The sequence below is a fragment of the Choloepus didactylus genome, chromosome 6 (genome assembly GCF_015220235.1).
Source record: "Choloepus didactylus isolate mChoDid1 chromosome 6, mChoDid1.pri, whole genome shotgun sequence".
Lineage (NCBI taxonomy): Eukaryota > Metazoa > Chordata > Mammalia > Pilosa > Megalonychidae > Choloepus > Choloepus didactylus.
This window is the reverse complement of record NC_051312.1, coordinates 119297895-119313657: the sequence shown is the minus strand read 5'-3', so window position 1 is coordinate 119313657 and position 15763 is coordinate 119297895. Positions and strand designations below refer to the sequence as shown.

The following is a 15763-nucleotide window of genomic DNA, read 5'->3' as shown; positions in this document are numbered from 1 at the left end:
TACCCACAGCCTAATTTCTAGGCAACTGCTGATGTGTTGTCATGATATATCAGTTTGAATTTTCTAATTCATTAATCAGTCAAATCATACATTATTCTTTTCACCTGCCTTTTTCACCATACATAATTATTTTGAGATTCATCTAGTGATGTGATGGAAACAGCTCGCAAAACTACATAACTTACTAAAAGAAATAGAAGAGGAGCTAAAAAGATGGAAAATATTCCTTGTTCATGGATAGGAAGATACAGAGAACAACAACAACAACAAAAAAAACAGTAGAGAGAATAAATAAAACCAAATGTTGGTTCTTTGAGAAGATCAACAAGATCGACAAGCCCTTAGCTAGACTGACAAAATAAAAGAGACAACCCAAATAAACAAAATAATAAATGAGAGGGGACATTACTGCGGATTCCGAAGAAATTTAAAAAAATCACAAGAGGATACTATGAACAACTGTATGCCAACAAACTAGATAATTTAGAGGAAATGGACAATTTCCTGGAAACACCTGAACAACCTAGACTGACCAGAGAAGAAATAAAAGACCTCAACAAACCAATCACAAACAAAGAGATGGCTTTCTCCCAGGATGTTCCTCTCTAGCAAGCTTGCTCCTCTTCATAATGTCACTCACAGCTGCACTGAGTTCCTTCTCTTTCAGTCAGCTCATTTATATGGCTCCACTGATCAAGGCCCACCCTGAATGGGTGGGGCCATGCCTCCAAGGGAATATCTCATCAGAGTCATCACCCACAGCTGGGTGGGCACATTCCAAGCAAATCTAATCAGCACCAAAATGTCTGCCCCACAAGACTACATCAAAAATAATGGCGTTTGGGGGACACAATACATTGAAACTGGCACATTCCACCCCCTGGACCCCAAAATGACATCATCTTTCCATATACAAAATACATTCATTCCATCACAATATCACAAAAACTTAAATCATTTCAGTAACAAAAGTTAAGTACAAGATCCTATCAAAATGAATTACAGGCATGGTGGGTCCTAAGGCATAATTCTCCTTTAGCTTTGGATCTGTGGACTTAGAACAAGTTATATGCTTCCAATATACAAAGGAGGGACATTCATAGGATAAACTTTCCCATTGCCATAAGGAGAAAGAGTAAGGAAAACAGGGTTAACAGGACAAAAACAGTTCCTAAAACCCGCAGGACAAACTCCATTAGATTTCAAAGTCTGAGAGTCATTTACAGAACAACGTTGCATCCTTGGGGCTTGAGAGAGTGGGAGTCTAACCCTTCCTAAGGGCCTTTGTGGCAGTCCTTTCCTCTCCAAACACTTGGGTGGGTGCTCCAACATATCCACACATTGGGGAGACCACCTTCTTGGCCCCACCCTCCTCAAACATCAGGGCAGCTCCCGGATTCCCTTCCATCTCCAGGGCACATGCTCAACCCCTTCAGAACAGTGTGGTGGCAGCCAGGCTCTCCCCAATATCCTGGAAATGTGCTCCACCCTCTTTGGGACTTGGGGTGGCAAGACATTTCCTGAGCATCAAGGTGGAAGGCCCGCCCTCGACCTCCAGGGCAAACTCACCCTTTCCATGCATGTGGGCCACTCTGCTCTCCCAGCCCGAGACCTCTTGACTCCAGACCTCAACCTCCATGGCTCTGTCTTTGAAGAAATTTTTCCTTCAGTTTGTTCCTTGTCTGTTTTCTCCAGTCCAGACTGGCAGCGGCTCTGTCTGTAAAGATCTTGCAAAAATTCTGTTGGCTTCGCATGAAGCATGCAGGGGTCAAAGCCATCAGACAATAGGACTTTCCACAAATCCTTTCTGGATAATTCCATCTCCAATCTTGGCTTGTACTGAAATGGCGGCTGGGTTCCATGTTTGGTTACATCCTCACGTTGGGCTGTAGCTTCTGGGATTCCACCCCCTGGAAGCTTGTAATTTTCCAAGCCACCAGCTTCTGGTTTCTTTGAACCCAAGAGTTCAGTTCTAAGTTTATCTCTCTCTGCTCACATTTTACTATAAGCTGCAAGAAGAAGCCACGGTACATCCTCCACATGTAGTCTGGAGATCTCCTCAGCTAAGTATTCCAGTTTGTCACTTTTAAATTCTTCCTTCCATCTGACACCAGGACTCAATTTTGCCAAATTCTCTACCACTTTAAAACAAGGATCGCCTTTGCAACAACACATTCATCATTTCTGCTCAAGTCCTCATCAGAAGTATCCTTAGAGTCCATATTTCCATAAACAGTCTCTTTAAAGCAGTTTTTGCCTTTTCTATCAAGCTCCTCACAATTCTTCCAGAATCTTCCCCTTATCCACTTGAAAAGCCATTCCAACATGTTTGGTATTTGCAGACTCAGCAGCAAAAGCATTCCACTTCTCTGGTACCAAAATCTGTTCTAGTTTGCTAATGCTGTGGAATGCAAAACACCAGAGATGGATTGGCTTTTATAAAAAGGGGGTTTATTTGGCTACAGAGTTACAGTCTTAAGGCCATAAAGTGTCCAGGGTAACACGTCAGTAATCGGGTACCTTCACTGGAGGATGGCCAATGGCGTCCGGAAAACTTCTCTTAGCTGGGAAGGCACATGGCTGGCATCTGCTCCAAAGTTCTGGTTTCAAAATGGCTTTCTCCCAGGACGTTCCTCTCTAGCAAGCTTGCTCCTCTTCAAAACATCACTCACAGCTGCACTGAGTTCCTTCTCTTTCACTCAGCTCATTTATATGGCTCCACTGATCCATGCCTCCAAGGGAATATCTCATTAGAGTCATCACCCACAGCTGGGTGGGGCACATTCCAAGCAAATCTAATCAGCACCAAAACGTCTGCCCCACAAGACTACATCAAAGATAATGGCCTTTGGGGGACACAATACATTCAAACTGGCACAATACAGTACTAAAGTATTTTGATAGTCACAGTTGATTAACAGAGCTAGTACACTATATACAAAGAAAGAACAATTTACATTCCATAAATATAAAGCCAAGATTCTTTTCAAGGAACAAGAAAAAGGAAGATTAGGATGCAACAGTAGATCTTTTTGTATATGTGGAAAAGAACTGGATACCTTCTTCATAATAGTAAGATGTAGGGAGTTCTATGAATATTATTTTTTTCAGACAGAGAGGACTCAGGTTGACTTGTCAGAGATCTCCCCATATTCAGGGTCAATAGCAGGAAAAAAAGAAAACTCATAATTACCCCAGAGCCTTAGTGAGATTCTTTCAAGAAAACAAGTTCTATTAGGTTTATATATCCAAATATTTAAAATAAATTTATGCAAAGTACCTCATATTTGAGAGAGGTGGGGCAAGATGGCAGAGTGGTGAGGTGTACATTTTAGTTACTCCTCTAGGGCAGTAGGTAGAAAGCCAGGAACTGCGTGGACCGGACAACGCAGAGCAATTTGACTTTGGGCATACTTCATACAACACTCATGAACATGTGGAACTGCTGAGTTCAGAGAAATATGTAAGTTTTTGCGGCCAGGGGACCCGCGCCCCTCCCTGCCAGGCTCAGTCCTGTGGGAGGAGGGGCTGTCAGAGCTGGGAACGAGGAGGGAGAACTGCAGTTGAGGCTCTTATCGGAATCTCATTCTACTGATCCAAACTCCAATCACAGATAGACTGAGACCAGACACCGGAGAATCCGGGAGCAGCCCGGTGGAGAGGAGATAGGAATAGCAAAAACAGCAAGAAAAAAACAAAAATAAAACTGGAGGCTTTTTGGAGTTCTGGTGAACATAGAAAGGGGAAGGGCAGAGCTCAGGCAGAGTCAGGCTCATATGCAAATCCAGAAGAAAAACTAGTTTCTCTGCCCCCCCCACCCTTCCTTAATAGCCCTAATTGCCTTGTCTCTTAGCATTTCAATAACCCATTAGACCTGCAAGGAGGGCCTTTCCCTTTTTTTTCCCTCTTTTTCTCTTTTTCTAAAACAATTACTCTAAGAAGCCCAATACAGAAAGCCTCAAAGACTTGCAATATGGGCAAGTAAAGACAAGAACAGAACTAAAAGAGCTCTGAGACGCAAGGCAATAAGTCCAGTGGCTGAGAAAATTCACTAAACAACACAACTTCCCAAGAAAAGGGGAACATGCTCTCACAGCGATCATCCTGGTGAACAGGGAACACTCCTGCCCATCACCAGCCCCAGAGCTCAGAGCTACCCCAGAAAACACAGTGTGATGGGAAGTGCTTCCAATAACACATGCACACACCACAAAATCGGGCATGGACATTAGCCTTCCCTGCATCCTCAGCTGGTTGTCCCAGAGTTGGAAGGCAGAGCAGTGTGAATTAACACGCCTCATTCTGCCATCCTTTCAGCAGACTGGGAGCCTCCCTACACAGCCCTGCAGCCCAGAACCACCCTGGGGGGATGGTGCTTACCTGTGACATAGCACAGTCATCCCTCAACAGAGGACCCGGGGTGCACAGCCTGGAAGAGGGACCCACTTGCAAGTCTCAGGAGCCATACGCCAATACCAAGGACTTGTGGGTCAGTGGCAGAGACAAACTGTGGCAGGACTGAACTGAAGGATTAGACTATTGCAGCAGCTTTAAATCTCCAGGAACACCAGGGAGATTTGATTGTTAGGGTTGCGCCCACTTCCTGACCACCCAGACACATGTCCCATATACAGGGCGGGCAACACCAACTACACACGCAAGCTTGGTACACCAACTGGACCCCACAAGACTCACTCCCCCACTCACCACAAAGACAAAGCGGGGAGAACTGGCTTGGGGGAAACAGGTGGCTCGGGGATGTCACCTGCTGGTTAGTTAGAGAAAGTGTACTGCTCAAAGCTATAGATCTGACAAATTAAAGCTAAGGGTTTGAATCAGTCTACATATTCTAAAAGAACCCTATCAAGTTAAGCAAATGCCAAGAGGCCAAAAACAACAGAAAATTTTAAAGCATATGAAAAAAACAGACGATATGGATAACCCAAGCCCAAGCACCCAAATCAAAAGATCAGAGGAGACACAGTACTTGGAGCAATTAATCAAAGAACTAAAGATGAAAGATGAGACCATGGCACAGGATATAAAGGACATGAAGAAGAGCATGGCACAGGATATAAAGGACATGAATAAAACCCCAGAAGAGCATAAAGAAGACACTGCAAGAGTAAATAAAAAAATAGATGACCTTATGGATATTAAAGAAACTGTTGACCAAATTAAAAAGATTTTAGGCACTCACAGTACAAGACTAGAGGAAGTTGAACAATGAGTCAGTGACCTGGAAGATGACAGAATGGAAAATGAAAGAATAAAAGAAAGAATGGGGAAAAAAATCAAAAAAATTGAAATGGATCTCAGGGATACGATAGATAATATAAAACGTCCAAATATAAGACTCACTGGTGTTCCAGAAGGGAAAGAGAAGGGTAAAGGTCTAGGAAGAGTATTCGAAGAAATTGTTGGGGAAAACTTCCCAAATCTTCTAAAAACCATAAATACGCAAATCGTAAATGCTCAGCAAACTCCAAATAGAATAAATCCAACTAAACCCACTCTGAGACATATTCTGATCACACTGTCAAATATGGAAGAGAAGGTGTAAGTTCTGAAAGCAGCAAGAGAAAAGCAATTCACCACATACAAAGGAAACAGATAAGACTAAGTAGTGATTACTAAGCAGCCACCATGGAGGCAAGAAGGCAGTGGCATGACGTATTTAAAACTCTGAGTGAGAAAAATTGCCAACCAAGAATTCTTTATCCAGGAAAGCTCCCTTCAAATTTGACAGAGAGCTTAAATTTTTCACAGACAAACAAATGCTGAGAGAATTTGCTAACAAGAAATGTACCCTACTAGAGATAATAAAGGGAGCCCTACCAATGGAAAAACAAAGACAACAGAGAGAGACATGGAGAAAGGTTCAGTACTAAAGAGATTCAGTATGGGGACATTAAAGGATATTAACAGAGAGAGGGAAAAAAATATATATGACAAACATAAACCAAAGGACAAGATGGCTGATTCAAGAAATGCCTTCACAGTTATAACATTGAATGTAAATGGATTAAACTCCCCAATTAAAAGATATAGATTCACAGAAATGGATCAAAAAAAGATGAACCATCAATATGTTGCATACAAGAGACTCACCTTAGACACAGAGACACAAAGAAATTGAAAGTGAAAGGATGGAAGAAAATATTTCACAGAAGCCACAGCCAAAAGAAAGCAAGTGTAGCAATATTAATCTCAGATAAAACAGACTTTAAATGCAAGGATGTTATGCGATACAAAGAAGGCCACTACATACTAATAAAAGGGGCAATTCAACAAGAAGAAAAAACAATCATAAATGTTTATGCACACAATCAAGGTGCCACAAAATACATGAGAGAAACACTGGTAAAACAAAAGGAAGCAATTGATGTTTTCACAATAATTGTGGGAGACTTCAACACATCACTCTCTCCTATAGATAGATCAACCAGACAGAAGACCAATAAGGAAATTGAAAACCTAAACAATCTGATAAATGAATTGGGTTTAACAGACATATATAGAACATGACATCCCAAATCACCAGGATACACATTCTTCAGTGCTGATGGAAATTTCTCCAGAGCAGATCATATGCTGGGACATAAAACAAGCCTCAATAAATTTAAAAAAAATTGAAATTATTCAAAGCACATTCTCTTACCACAATGGCATACAATTAGAAGTCAATAACTATCAAAGACATAGAAAATTCACAAATACCTGGAGGTTAAACAATAGTCGGTTAAAGAAGAAATAGCAAGAGAAATTGCTAAATATAGAGACACAAATGAAAATGATAACACAACATATCAAAACCTATGGGATGCAGCAAAAGCGGTACTGAGGGGGAAATTTATAGCACTAAACACATATATAAAAAAGGAAGAAAGAACTAAAATCAAAGAACTAATGGATCAACTGAAGAAGCTAGAAAATGAACAGCAAAACTAATCCTAAACCAAGTAGAAGAAAAGAAATAACAAGGATTAAAGCAGAAATAAATGACATAGAGAACAAAAAAACAATAGAGAGGATAAATAACACCAAAAGTTGGTTCTTTGAGAAGATCAACAAGATTGACCAGCCCCTAGCTAGACTGACAAAATCAAAAAGAGAGAAGACCCACATAAACAAAATAATGAATGAGAAAGGTGACATTACTGCAGATCCCGAAGAAATTAAAAAGTTATAAGAGGATACTATGAACAGCTGTATGCCAACAAACTGGGTAATGGACAGGAAATGGACAATTTCCTGGAAACATATGAAAAACCTAGACTGACCAGAGAAGAAACAGAAGACTTCAACCAACCCATCACAAACAAAGAGATCCAATCAGTCATGAAAAAGCTTCCCACAAATAAATGCCCAGGGCCAGATGGCTTCACAGGGGAATTCGACCAAACTTTCCAAAAAGAACTGACACCAACCTTACTTGAAGAAGAAAATGGAACACTACTTAACTCATTTTATGAAGCTAACGTCAGTCTAATACCAAAACCAGGCAAACACGCTACAAAAAAGGAAAACTACACGTCAATCTCCCTAATGTATACAGATGCAAAAATTCTCAGCAAAATACTTGCAAATTGAATCCAAAGACAGATTAAAAAAATCATACACCATGACCAACTATCCTGGCATGCAAGGATGGTTCAACATAAGAAAATCAATGTATTACAACACATTAACAAATCAAAAGAGAAAAATCAAATGATCATCTCAATAGATGCTGAAAAAGCATTCGACAAAATCCAACTTCCCTTTTTGATAAAAACACTTCAAACGGTAGGAATTGAAGGAAACTTCCTCAATATGATAAAGAGCATATATGAAAACCCCACAGTCAGCATAGTACTCAATGGTGAGACACTGAAAGCCTTCCCTCTAAGATCAGGAACAAGACAAGGATACCCGCTATCACCACTGTTATTCAATATTGTGCTGGAAGTGCTAGCCAGGGCAATTTGGCAAGACAAAGAAATAAAAGGCATCCAAATTGGAAAGGAAGAAGTAAAACTGTCATTGTTTGCAGATGATATGATCTTATATCTGGAAAACCCCGAGAAATCGACGACACAGCTACTAGAGCTAATAAACAAATTTAGCAAAGTAGCGGGATACAAGATTAATGCACATAAGTCAGTAATGTTTCTATATGCTAGAAATGAACAAACTGAAGAGACACTCAAGAAAAAGATACCATTTTCAGTAGCAACTAAAAAAACCAAGTACCTAGGAATAAACTTAACCAAAGATGTAAAAGACCTATACAAAGAAAACTACATAACTCTACTAAAAGAAATAGAAGGGGACCTTAAAAGATGGAAAAATATTCCATGTTCATGGACAGGAAGGCTAAATGTCATTAAGATGTCAATTCTACCCAAACTCATCTACAGATTCAATGCAATCCCAATCAAAATTCCAACAACCTACTTTGCAGACTTGGAAAAGCTAGTTATCAAATTTATTTGGAAAGGGAAGATGCCTCGAATTAATAAAGACACTCTAAAAAAGAAAAACGAAGTGGGAGGACTTACACTCCCTGACTTTGAAGCTTATTATAAAGCCACAGTTGTCAAAACAGCATGGTACTGGCACAAAGATAGACATATTGTTCAATGGAATTGAATTGAGAATTTGGAGATAGACCCCCAGATCTATGGCCGTCTGATCTTTGATCAGGCCCCCAAAGTCACTGAACTGGGTCATAATGGTCTTTTCAACAAATGGGGCTGGAAGAGGAGTTGGATACCCATATCCAAAAGAATGAAAGAGGACCCCTACCTCACATCCTACACAAAAATTAATTCAAAATGGATCAAAGATCTCAATATAAAAGAAAGTACCATAAAACTCCTAGAAGATAATGTAGGGAAACATCTTCAAGACCTTGTATTAGGCGGCCACTTCCTAGACTTTACACCCAAAGCATAAGCAACAAAAGAAAAAATAGATAAATGGGAACTCCTCAAGCTTAGAAGTTTCTGTACCTCAAAGGAATTTCTCAACAAGGTAAAGAGGCAGTCAACTCAATAGGGAAAAAATTTTTGGAAACCATGTATCTGACAAAAGACTGATATCTTGTATATATAAAGAAATCCTACAACTCAATGACAATAGTACAGACAGCCCAATTATAAAATGGGCAAAAGATATGAAAAGACAGTTCTCTGAAGAGAAAATAGAAATGGCCAAGAAACACATGAAAAAATGTTCAGCTTCACTAGCTATTAGAGAGATGCAAATTAAGACCACAATGAGATACCATCTAACACCGGTTAGAATGGCTGCCATTAAACAAACAGGAAACTACAAATGTTGGAGGGGATGTGGAGAAATTGGAACTCTTATTCATTGTTGGTGGGACTGTATAATGGTTCAGCCCCTCTGGAAGTCAGTCTGGCAGTTCCTTAGAAAACTAGATATAGAGTTACCCTTCGATCCAGCGATTGCACTTCTTGGTATATACCCAGAAGATCTGAAAGCAGTGACACGAACAGATATCTGCACACCAATGTTCACAGCAGCATTATTCACAATTGCCAAGAGATGGAAACAACCCAAACGTCCTTCAAGAAATGAGTGCATAAATAAAATGTGGTATATACACATGATGGAATACTACGCAGCAGTAAGAACAAACGATGTCGTGAAACATATGACAACATGGATGAACCTTGAAGACATAATGCTGAGTGAAATAAGCCAGGCACAAAAAGAAACATTATATGCTACCACTAATGTGAACTTTGAAAAATGTAAAACGAATGGTTTATTATGTAGAATGTAGGGGAATTAGTGATAGAGAGCAATTAAGGAAGGGGGAACGATAATCCAATAACAGATAAGCTATTGTGGGTAAATCTAATGTTCTGGGAATGCCCAGGAATGACTATGGTCTGTTAATTTCTGATGGGTATAGTGGGAACAAGTTCACAGAAATGTTGCTATATTAGGTTACTTTCTTGGGTAGAGTAAGAACATGTTGGAAGTAAAGTAGTTATCTTAGGTTAGTTGTCTTTTTCTTACTCCCTTGTTATGGTCTCTTTGAAATGTTCTTTTAGTGTATGCTTTTTTAATTTTTTAAAAATTTTTTAAATTTTTTATACAGTTGCTTTAAAAAAAAGTTAATTAAAAAAAAAAATTAGGAAAAATAATACGCAGAGCCCCCTTGAGCTGGTGGAGAATGCAGGAGTATTGGGTTGCCCCACCTCAATGGTTGCTAATGTGCTCACAGACATAGGGGACTGGTGGTTTGATAAGCTGAGCCCTCTACCATAGGACTTGCCCTTGGGAAGACTGTTACCGCAATGGAGAAGCTAGGCCTGCCTATAATTGTGCCTAAGAGTCTCCGCTGGAATGCCTCTTTGTGGCTCAGATGTGGCCCTCTCTCTCTAGCTAAGACAACTTGGCAGGTGAAATCATTGCCCTCCTCCCTATGTGGGATCAGACACCCAGGGGAGTGAATCTCCCTGGCAACGTGCAATATGACTCCCGGGGAGGAATGTAAACCTGGTATCGTGGGATGGAGAACATCTACTTGACCAAAAGGCGGATGTGAAAGGAAATGAAATAAGCTTCAGTGGCAGAGAGATTCCAAAAGGAGACAAGAGGTGATTCTGGTGGGCACTCTTATTCACAATATAGACAACCCTTTTTAGGTTCTAATGAATTGAGGTAGCAGGCGGAAGATACCTGAAACTATCAAACTACAACCCAGAACCCATGAATCTTGAAGATGATTGTATAAAAATGTAGCTTATGAGGGGTGACAATGGGATTGGGAAAGCCATATGGACCACACTCCCCTTTGCCTACTTTATGGATGGATGAGTAGAAAAATGGGGGAAGGAAAAAAACAAACAAACAAAGGCACCCAGTGTCCTTTTTTACTTTAATTGCCGCTTTTCACTTTAATTATTATTCTTGTTATTTTTATGTGTGGTAATGAAGGTGTCAGGGATTGATTTTGGGGATAAATGCACAACGTAATGGTACTGTGGACAATCAAATGCATGACTTGTTTTGTATGACTGCATGGTATGTGAATATATCTCAATAAAATGAATTTAAAAAAAGGTACTTCATATTTCTTTTTGTTTCTATCCAATAAATTGTGGAATTCACTCATATAAAATGGTCCAATTATTCAGCAGAAGAATGTTGATTTCCCCTTCTTTTGCTAAAAGAACCCTGATTTTCCACTGGGCAACCATCCTTTCTTTTTTCTCAGTATGAGTGTTACAGATGGAGCTAAATCCATCCCAGCTCCTGGGATCAGCACTTTGCTTTAGCTGTTGCATACCCTGCCCACAGAACTAATAAAGGAATAGGCACAAGACATAAGCCAATAGTTTTGGGTCAAAGCTAATTCCAAGATATTTTCTTGAATTACCAGGAAATAGGAGTTCTCCTTTCTGTTAGACTTGTAACACAGTGGATATAAGCTTTGGGCTAGGGTACCACTATATACATAGAGGAAAGCAACACAAAGTAAGTCATAAATCACATGTATTGATTAGATATATAGATGACAGATAAACAGATAGATAACACAAACGCAGGAGCTCAGGTCCTAATGACAATTTTAAGCCCCTGCATCAGCTGACTTAATGCCAGCTACCTCTGGACTCTCAGTTACATCAATCAACTCCTATGAGGCTTAGTGCGACCTGGGTTTTCTGACACTATTAACTATAAGATTCCTGACATATATACTAAGGAAGGGCCACTTACAAAATGAAACATAAACATATACAGTTAGGATCAGCTTACCTTTTGGTTTAATAAAGCACTTGCCAATTTTTGTACTTCTAAACTCAATAATGTAGTTCCTCTGATGACTTTGCTGAGAGCTGCAAGTGACTGATGAACACTTTGCACTAAGCGAATGGCGTTGAATTGTTCAAGAATGATGAATGATAATATTGGAGATCCCTGTCGATCATTAGGAGGAGACACTTTCTGATGAATCAGGTTTGAATTCTAGAAGAAGAATATGTCATGTCATATTTACTGAAAAACGACAAAAATCATCAACATATTAAAATAATTCATATATTATTCTTTTGTTGCTCTATCCTGTTTCAGAACTACTTTGAAATATGCTTGCTTTATGAATGGCCAAATTTAATAAGTCTGCAAGTACATAGAAAGGGAATTCCGGAGTTCACTGATATTTAAAATGGTGTGGGTGTGGGAATTAAGAGTAGTAAAAAGGGAACTCATCTTGAGAAGCAGTAGTCAGAAAAGAAAAGAATAAAAGAAGGGGGGTGGGAGGAAAGAAAAGAAGATGGAAAGAATGGCACCCCCTAAGCCAATACAAACAGATCAAAACAGATACACTACCACTCAACCATTAAACGGAGTAGAACAGATCACTGCTTTGAAATAAAATTTTCAATTTGAAAATTACCATTATGTAAAGTAGGAAACTACACTAAAGATCCTGCAGTCAAAACCAGTGAATATTACATCTTAGTATTTATTTGGACATCTATACTTTAATAAAGTCTGTGACATATAGAATTTCTGGGGCTTCTCATATTATTAAGAAAAACTCAAGGAATCTTATTTGTTTTTAAATGGCTTATAAGGTTAAAGGGAAAAGATTTCACCTTCAATAGTGTTCTCAAATAACTGCTAAAGGATAAATTTGGAGAGGCTTCTTCCCTTAACTACTATCCTAATTTTTTCAGTGTACTTTTTTCTGTTTAATAAGTCTCATTAAGGACCCCTTCTGTTTGTTCTACTAGTTGTCACATTCATGCTGTCTACCAGAGTGTTGTCTTTTTTTCATCTATTTAGCATAATACAGAATGTAATAATATGATGATATAGCATGGCTATTGACATTGGGGAATATATTTACTTTACTTACCTCAGAAAAATCACCATTAAATACATTTTATTGGCATAAAATTTCTATATTCCTGAAGAAAGGTTTAGGCTATGAGCTCAAATTTAAGTATTTTCACTCCTACTATACTGCTATATTTAAAATAATAAACATGCCACAATTATTTTTGAGGCACACACATAAATGTACACACTTAAATAATTATAAATTCAAAACAATCTAGAGGAGAAAAAAGTCTTTTAACAAAAATTAATTAGAACCATTACTCTCAACATTGAAACAGAATTAACAATTTGAACCAGAGCATGCAATAAATAACACTTAACACACCTCTAACCTGAATCAAATAGGTAATAAAACTCTGAAATAAAATTTTGGTTATAGACCATCCATGATTCTCTATATTGAAACAACTTTCCCATAAGTAAATAATCTGTGGTATTAAACATTAATAAATTTTACATTAAGTGAGATTAGCAATTTTTTTTATTTAAAAGTGGATTTTGTGGATTTTAATCCACTCTATTACATGATGTGACAAATTTGCACTGTTATTTTTTAAAACAAGGACACTCAAATATACATCATTCAAGCAAGCATCCATTTATCTAAACCCAAGCAAATAGAAAGCTTATTAATGCACTGTATTTTTAAAAGGCTGATTTAGAGAAAGAGAGTAACTAACAAGAACATCTAAAATTCAAAAGGAATTCAAGTAAGCACTATGGTCTAGATATGTGCAGTAAGTGCAAAATACACTGGAATTTGAAGACAATATGAAAAAAGGATGTAAAATATCACATTAATTTTATATTGATTACATGGCGATATGCTAATATTTTTGATAGATTGAATTAAACAACTTCTTATTAAAATTAATTTCACCTGTTTGTGCTTATTTAAATGGGCTGCTAGAAAATTAAAAATTACGTATGCAGTTCTCATTTGTTCCCCACATATTTCTATTGGACAGTGCTGGTCTAAAAGGCTGCTAAATTTAGCCATAAGAACCAAAGGAAAAATTGGCCTACAGCAGGGTCTTGACAAAGGTTTGATCAACAAACAGATGAAAACAATATGGAGAAAAAAATGGAGACCAGTAAGGCAAACTGTACTACATAAGCTGTGATTAAATTAATAAGTGGTAAAGAAACATAAGCAGAATATAGCGAAGGATATTAAAATATACGTAATAACATAACTCATTTCTCATAGGCCTTCACAAAATATTAATTAAAAATTAACTAAGTCTAAAAATAAAATAGATATTTTAGACATTCTAAAAGGATTAAGAATAGAGAAATTTTACCACAGTACCAACATGTTACATTGTTTTACATAATCTTAACACTCAAAAAAATATTCAAAATAATAATTATTTTTTATTAAAATACAGCTACAATCACCACATGAGCAAATTACAATATGTACAGTATGATTTTTTGGTGACACTATCAAGGGGGACAGCCAAATCTTTAATCCATTCCTTATTAAAAGAGAAATGTTTTCATGAGTAAATACAATAGACTGAATTGTGCACTTTTGAATGATGGCCTTGACATTTTAAAGTTTATTTTGTCATTAAAAAAGCTAAATGTATTCAGAGAAAATCATTATCTGATCACAGAGCTGCTAGGAAAAAGGTTATTTCTAAGCTTGGTAACTATTCCCTTTCATACCAAATTATCAGGTGGATCAAAGGAAAGTGGTCATGTTTTAATGTTCATTTAGTTCAGTTTATTTGAGATTAAAGGTATTTTACTTAACTGAGCAGCCAGAGATCAATCAGTACAAATGTGAGATAATTATCTAATAAATTGACGTATGTCAGAAGTGAAGTGTTGAAGAGCTGAGATAGAAGGCAAAACTGCTGGGGACTAGCAGAGTAAGTAAAGCCAAACCTGAAAAATAGAGGAGGGGAGTATTCCAAAAGATCTGATGCATTGAAGCTGATGCTTTAAAGCTATCAACGTTTCTTTACAAGAAAAATTGAGAGGAGGCTAGAGAATATAAAAACAAAGGAGCTTTAGTTTGAGATATGTTATTTGCTATTTCATATGCCTTGAGAATTTCATAATTTATATTTATAATACTGTGCTATTAATAAACACTAAACACACTAGTTATCTCTAGGGAGAAGTACAGGATTGGTATACATAATTGTTGAGGAGAATTTTAGTTTTGTCTGAATTCCTTGGATCTTTTATAGAAAGGCATTATTTATGTATAAGTTGGGTATACAGGACAAAAATTGCAAAAAATTCGAAAACTAGGTTATAAAGACATAAGATGGTATGTTAATAAGACGATTTCATTTCTATGAAACTATCTTTAATAGACTATCTGCTCCAAAACAGCCAGAGGAATGATTTTGCTCAGTGATGCTATCAAGGAAAGAGTTTATATAGTAGAATAAGAGTAACAATGCAATCTCACACTAGGAGGCCCAATACAGACCATGGTATTTAAGGAGAAGGAAGGGTTCACAGAGTACCATGTGCCAGGCACAACATGCATTTCCATATCCAGTTATTTTGCTATACTTTAACACTGTTAGCAATATTTAAAAAGTGAGAGAGAAGGGTGGGTTATGAAGAATGACACGGACTATCATATAATTTGAGATTCTGTACCTGTTTGGAGAAACAATAGGAGGACACTGCTTAAAACTGACTTAAAATGAATAGTTTGTCTTTTTTTCTATGCCCTCCTAATAATCAAATGATGCATGATATTCTTTTCATGATAATGGAATGCTTCTTGGTATGTTTTATGTGCATAAGTGACTCTACAGGAAGGCAATTAAACACCACAAAATGCTTTCACTTCTTTGAAAAAGTTTGAGAAAAGCCCAACGGTTCTTAAATAGTGAACAGGTTGGTTCATAACTTCAAGGTT

General features: G+C 37.7%; 1 protein-coding gene across 1 annotated transcript in view; it reads right to left on the bottom strand.

Moving 5' to 3' along the window:
- DYNC2H1 (dynein cytoplasmic 2 heavy chain 1) overlaps positions 1-15763 on the bottom strand; it is a 419160-nt gene that overhangs the window by 71616 nt on the left and 331781 nt on the right. The window contains exon 84 of the mRNA XM_037841237.1: positions 11782-11991. Within this exon, the coding sequence (XP_037697165.1) occupies positions 11782-11991 (210 nt within the window). The remainder of the gene's footprint in view (positions 1-11781; positions 11992-15763) is intronic.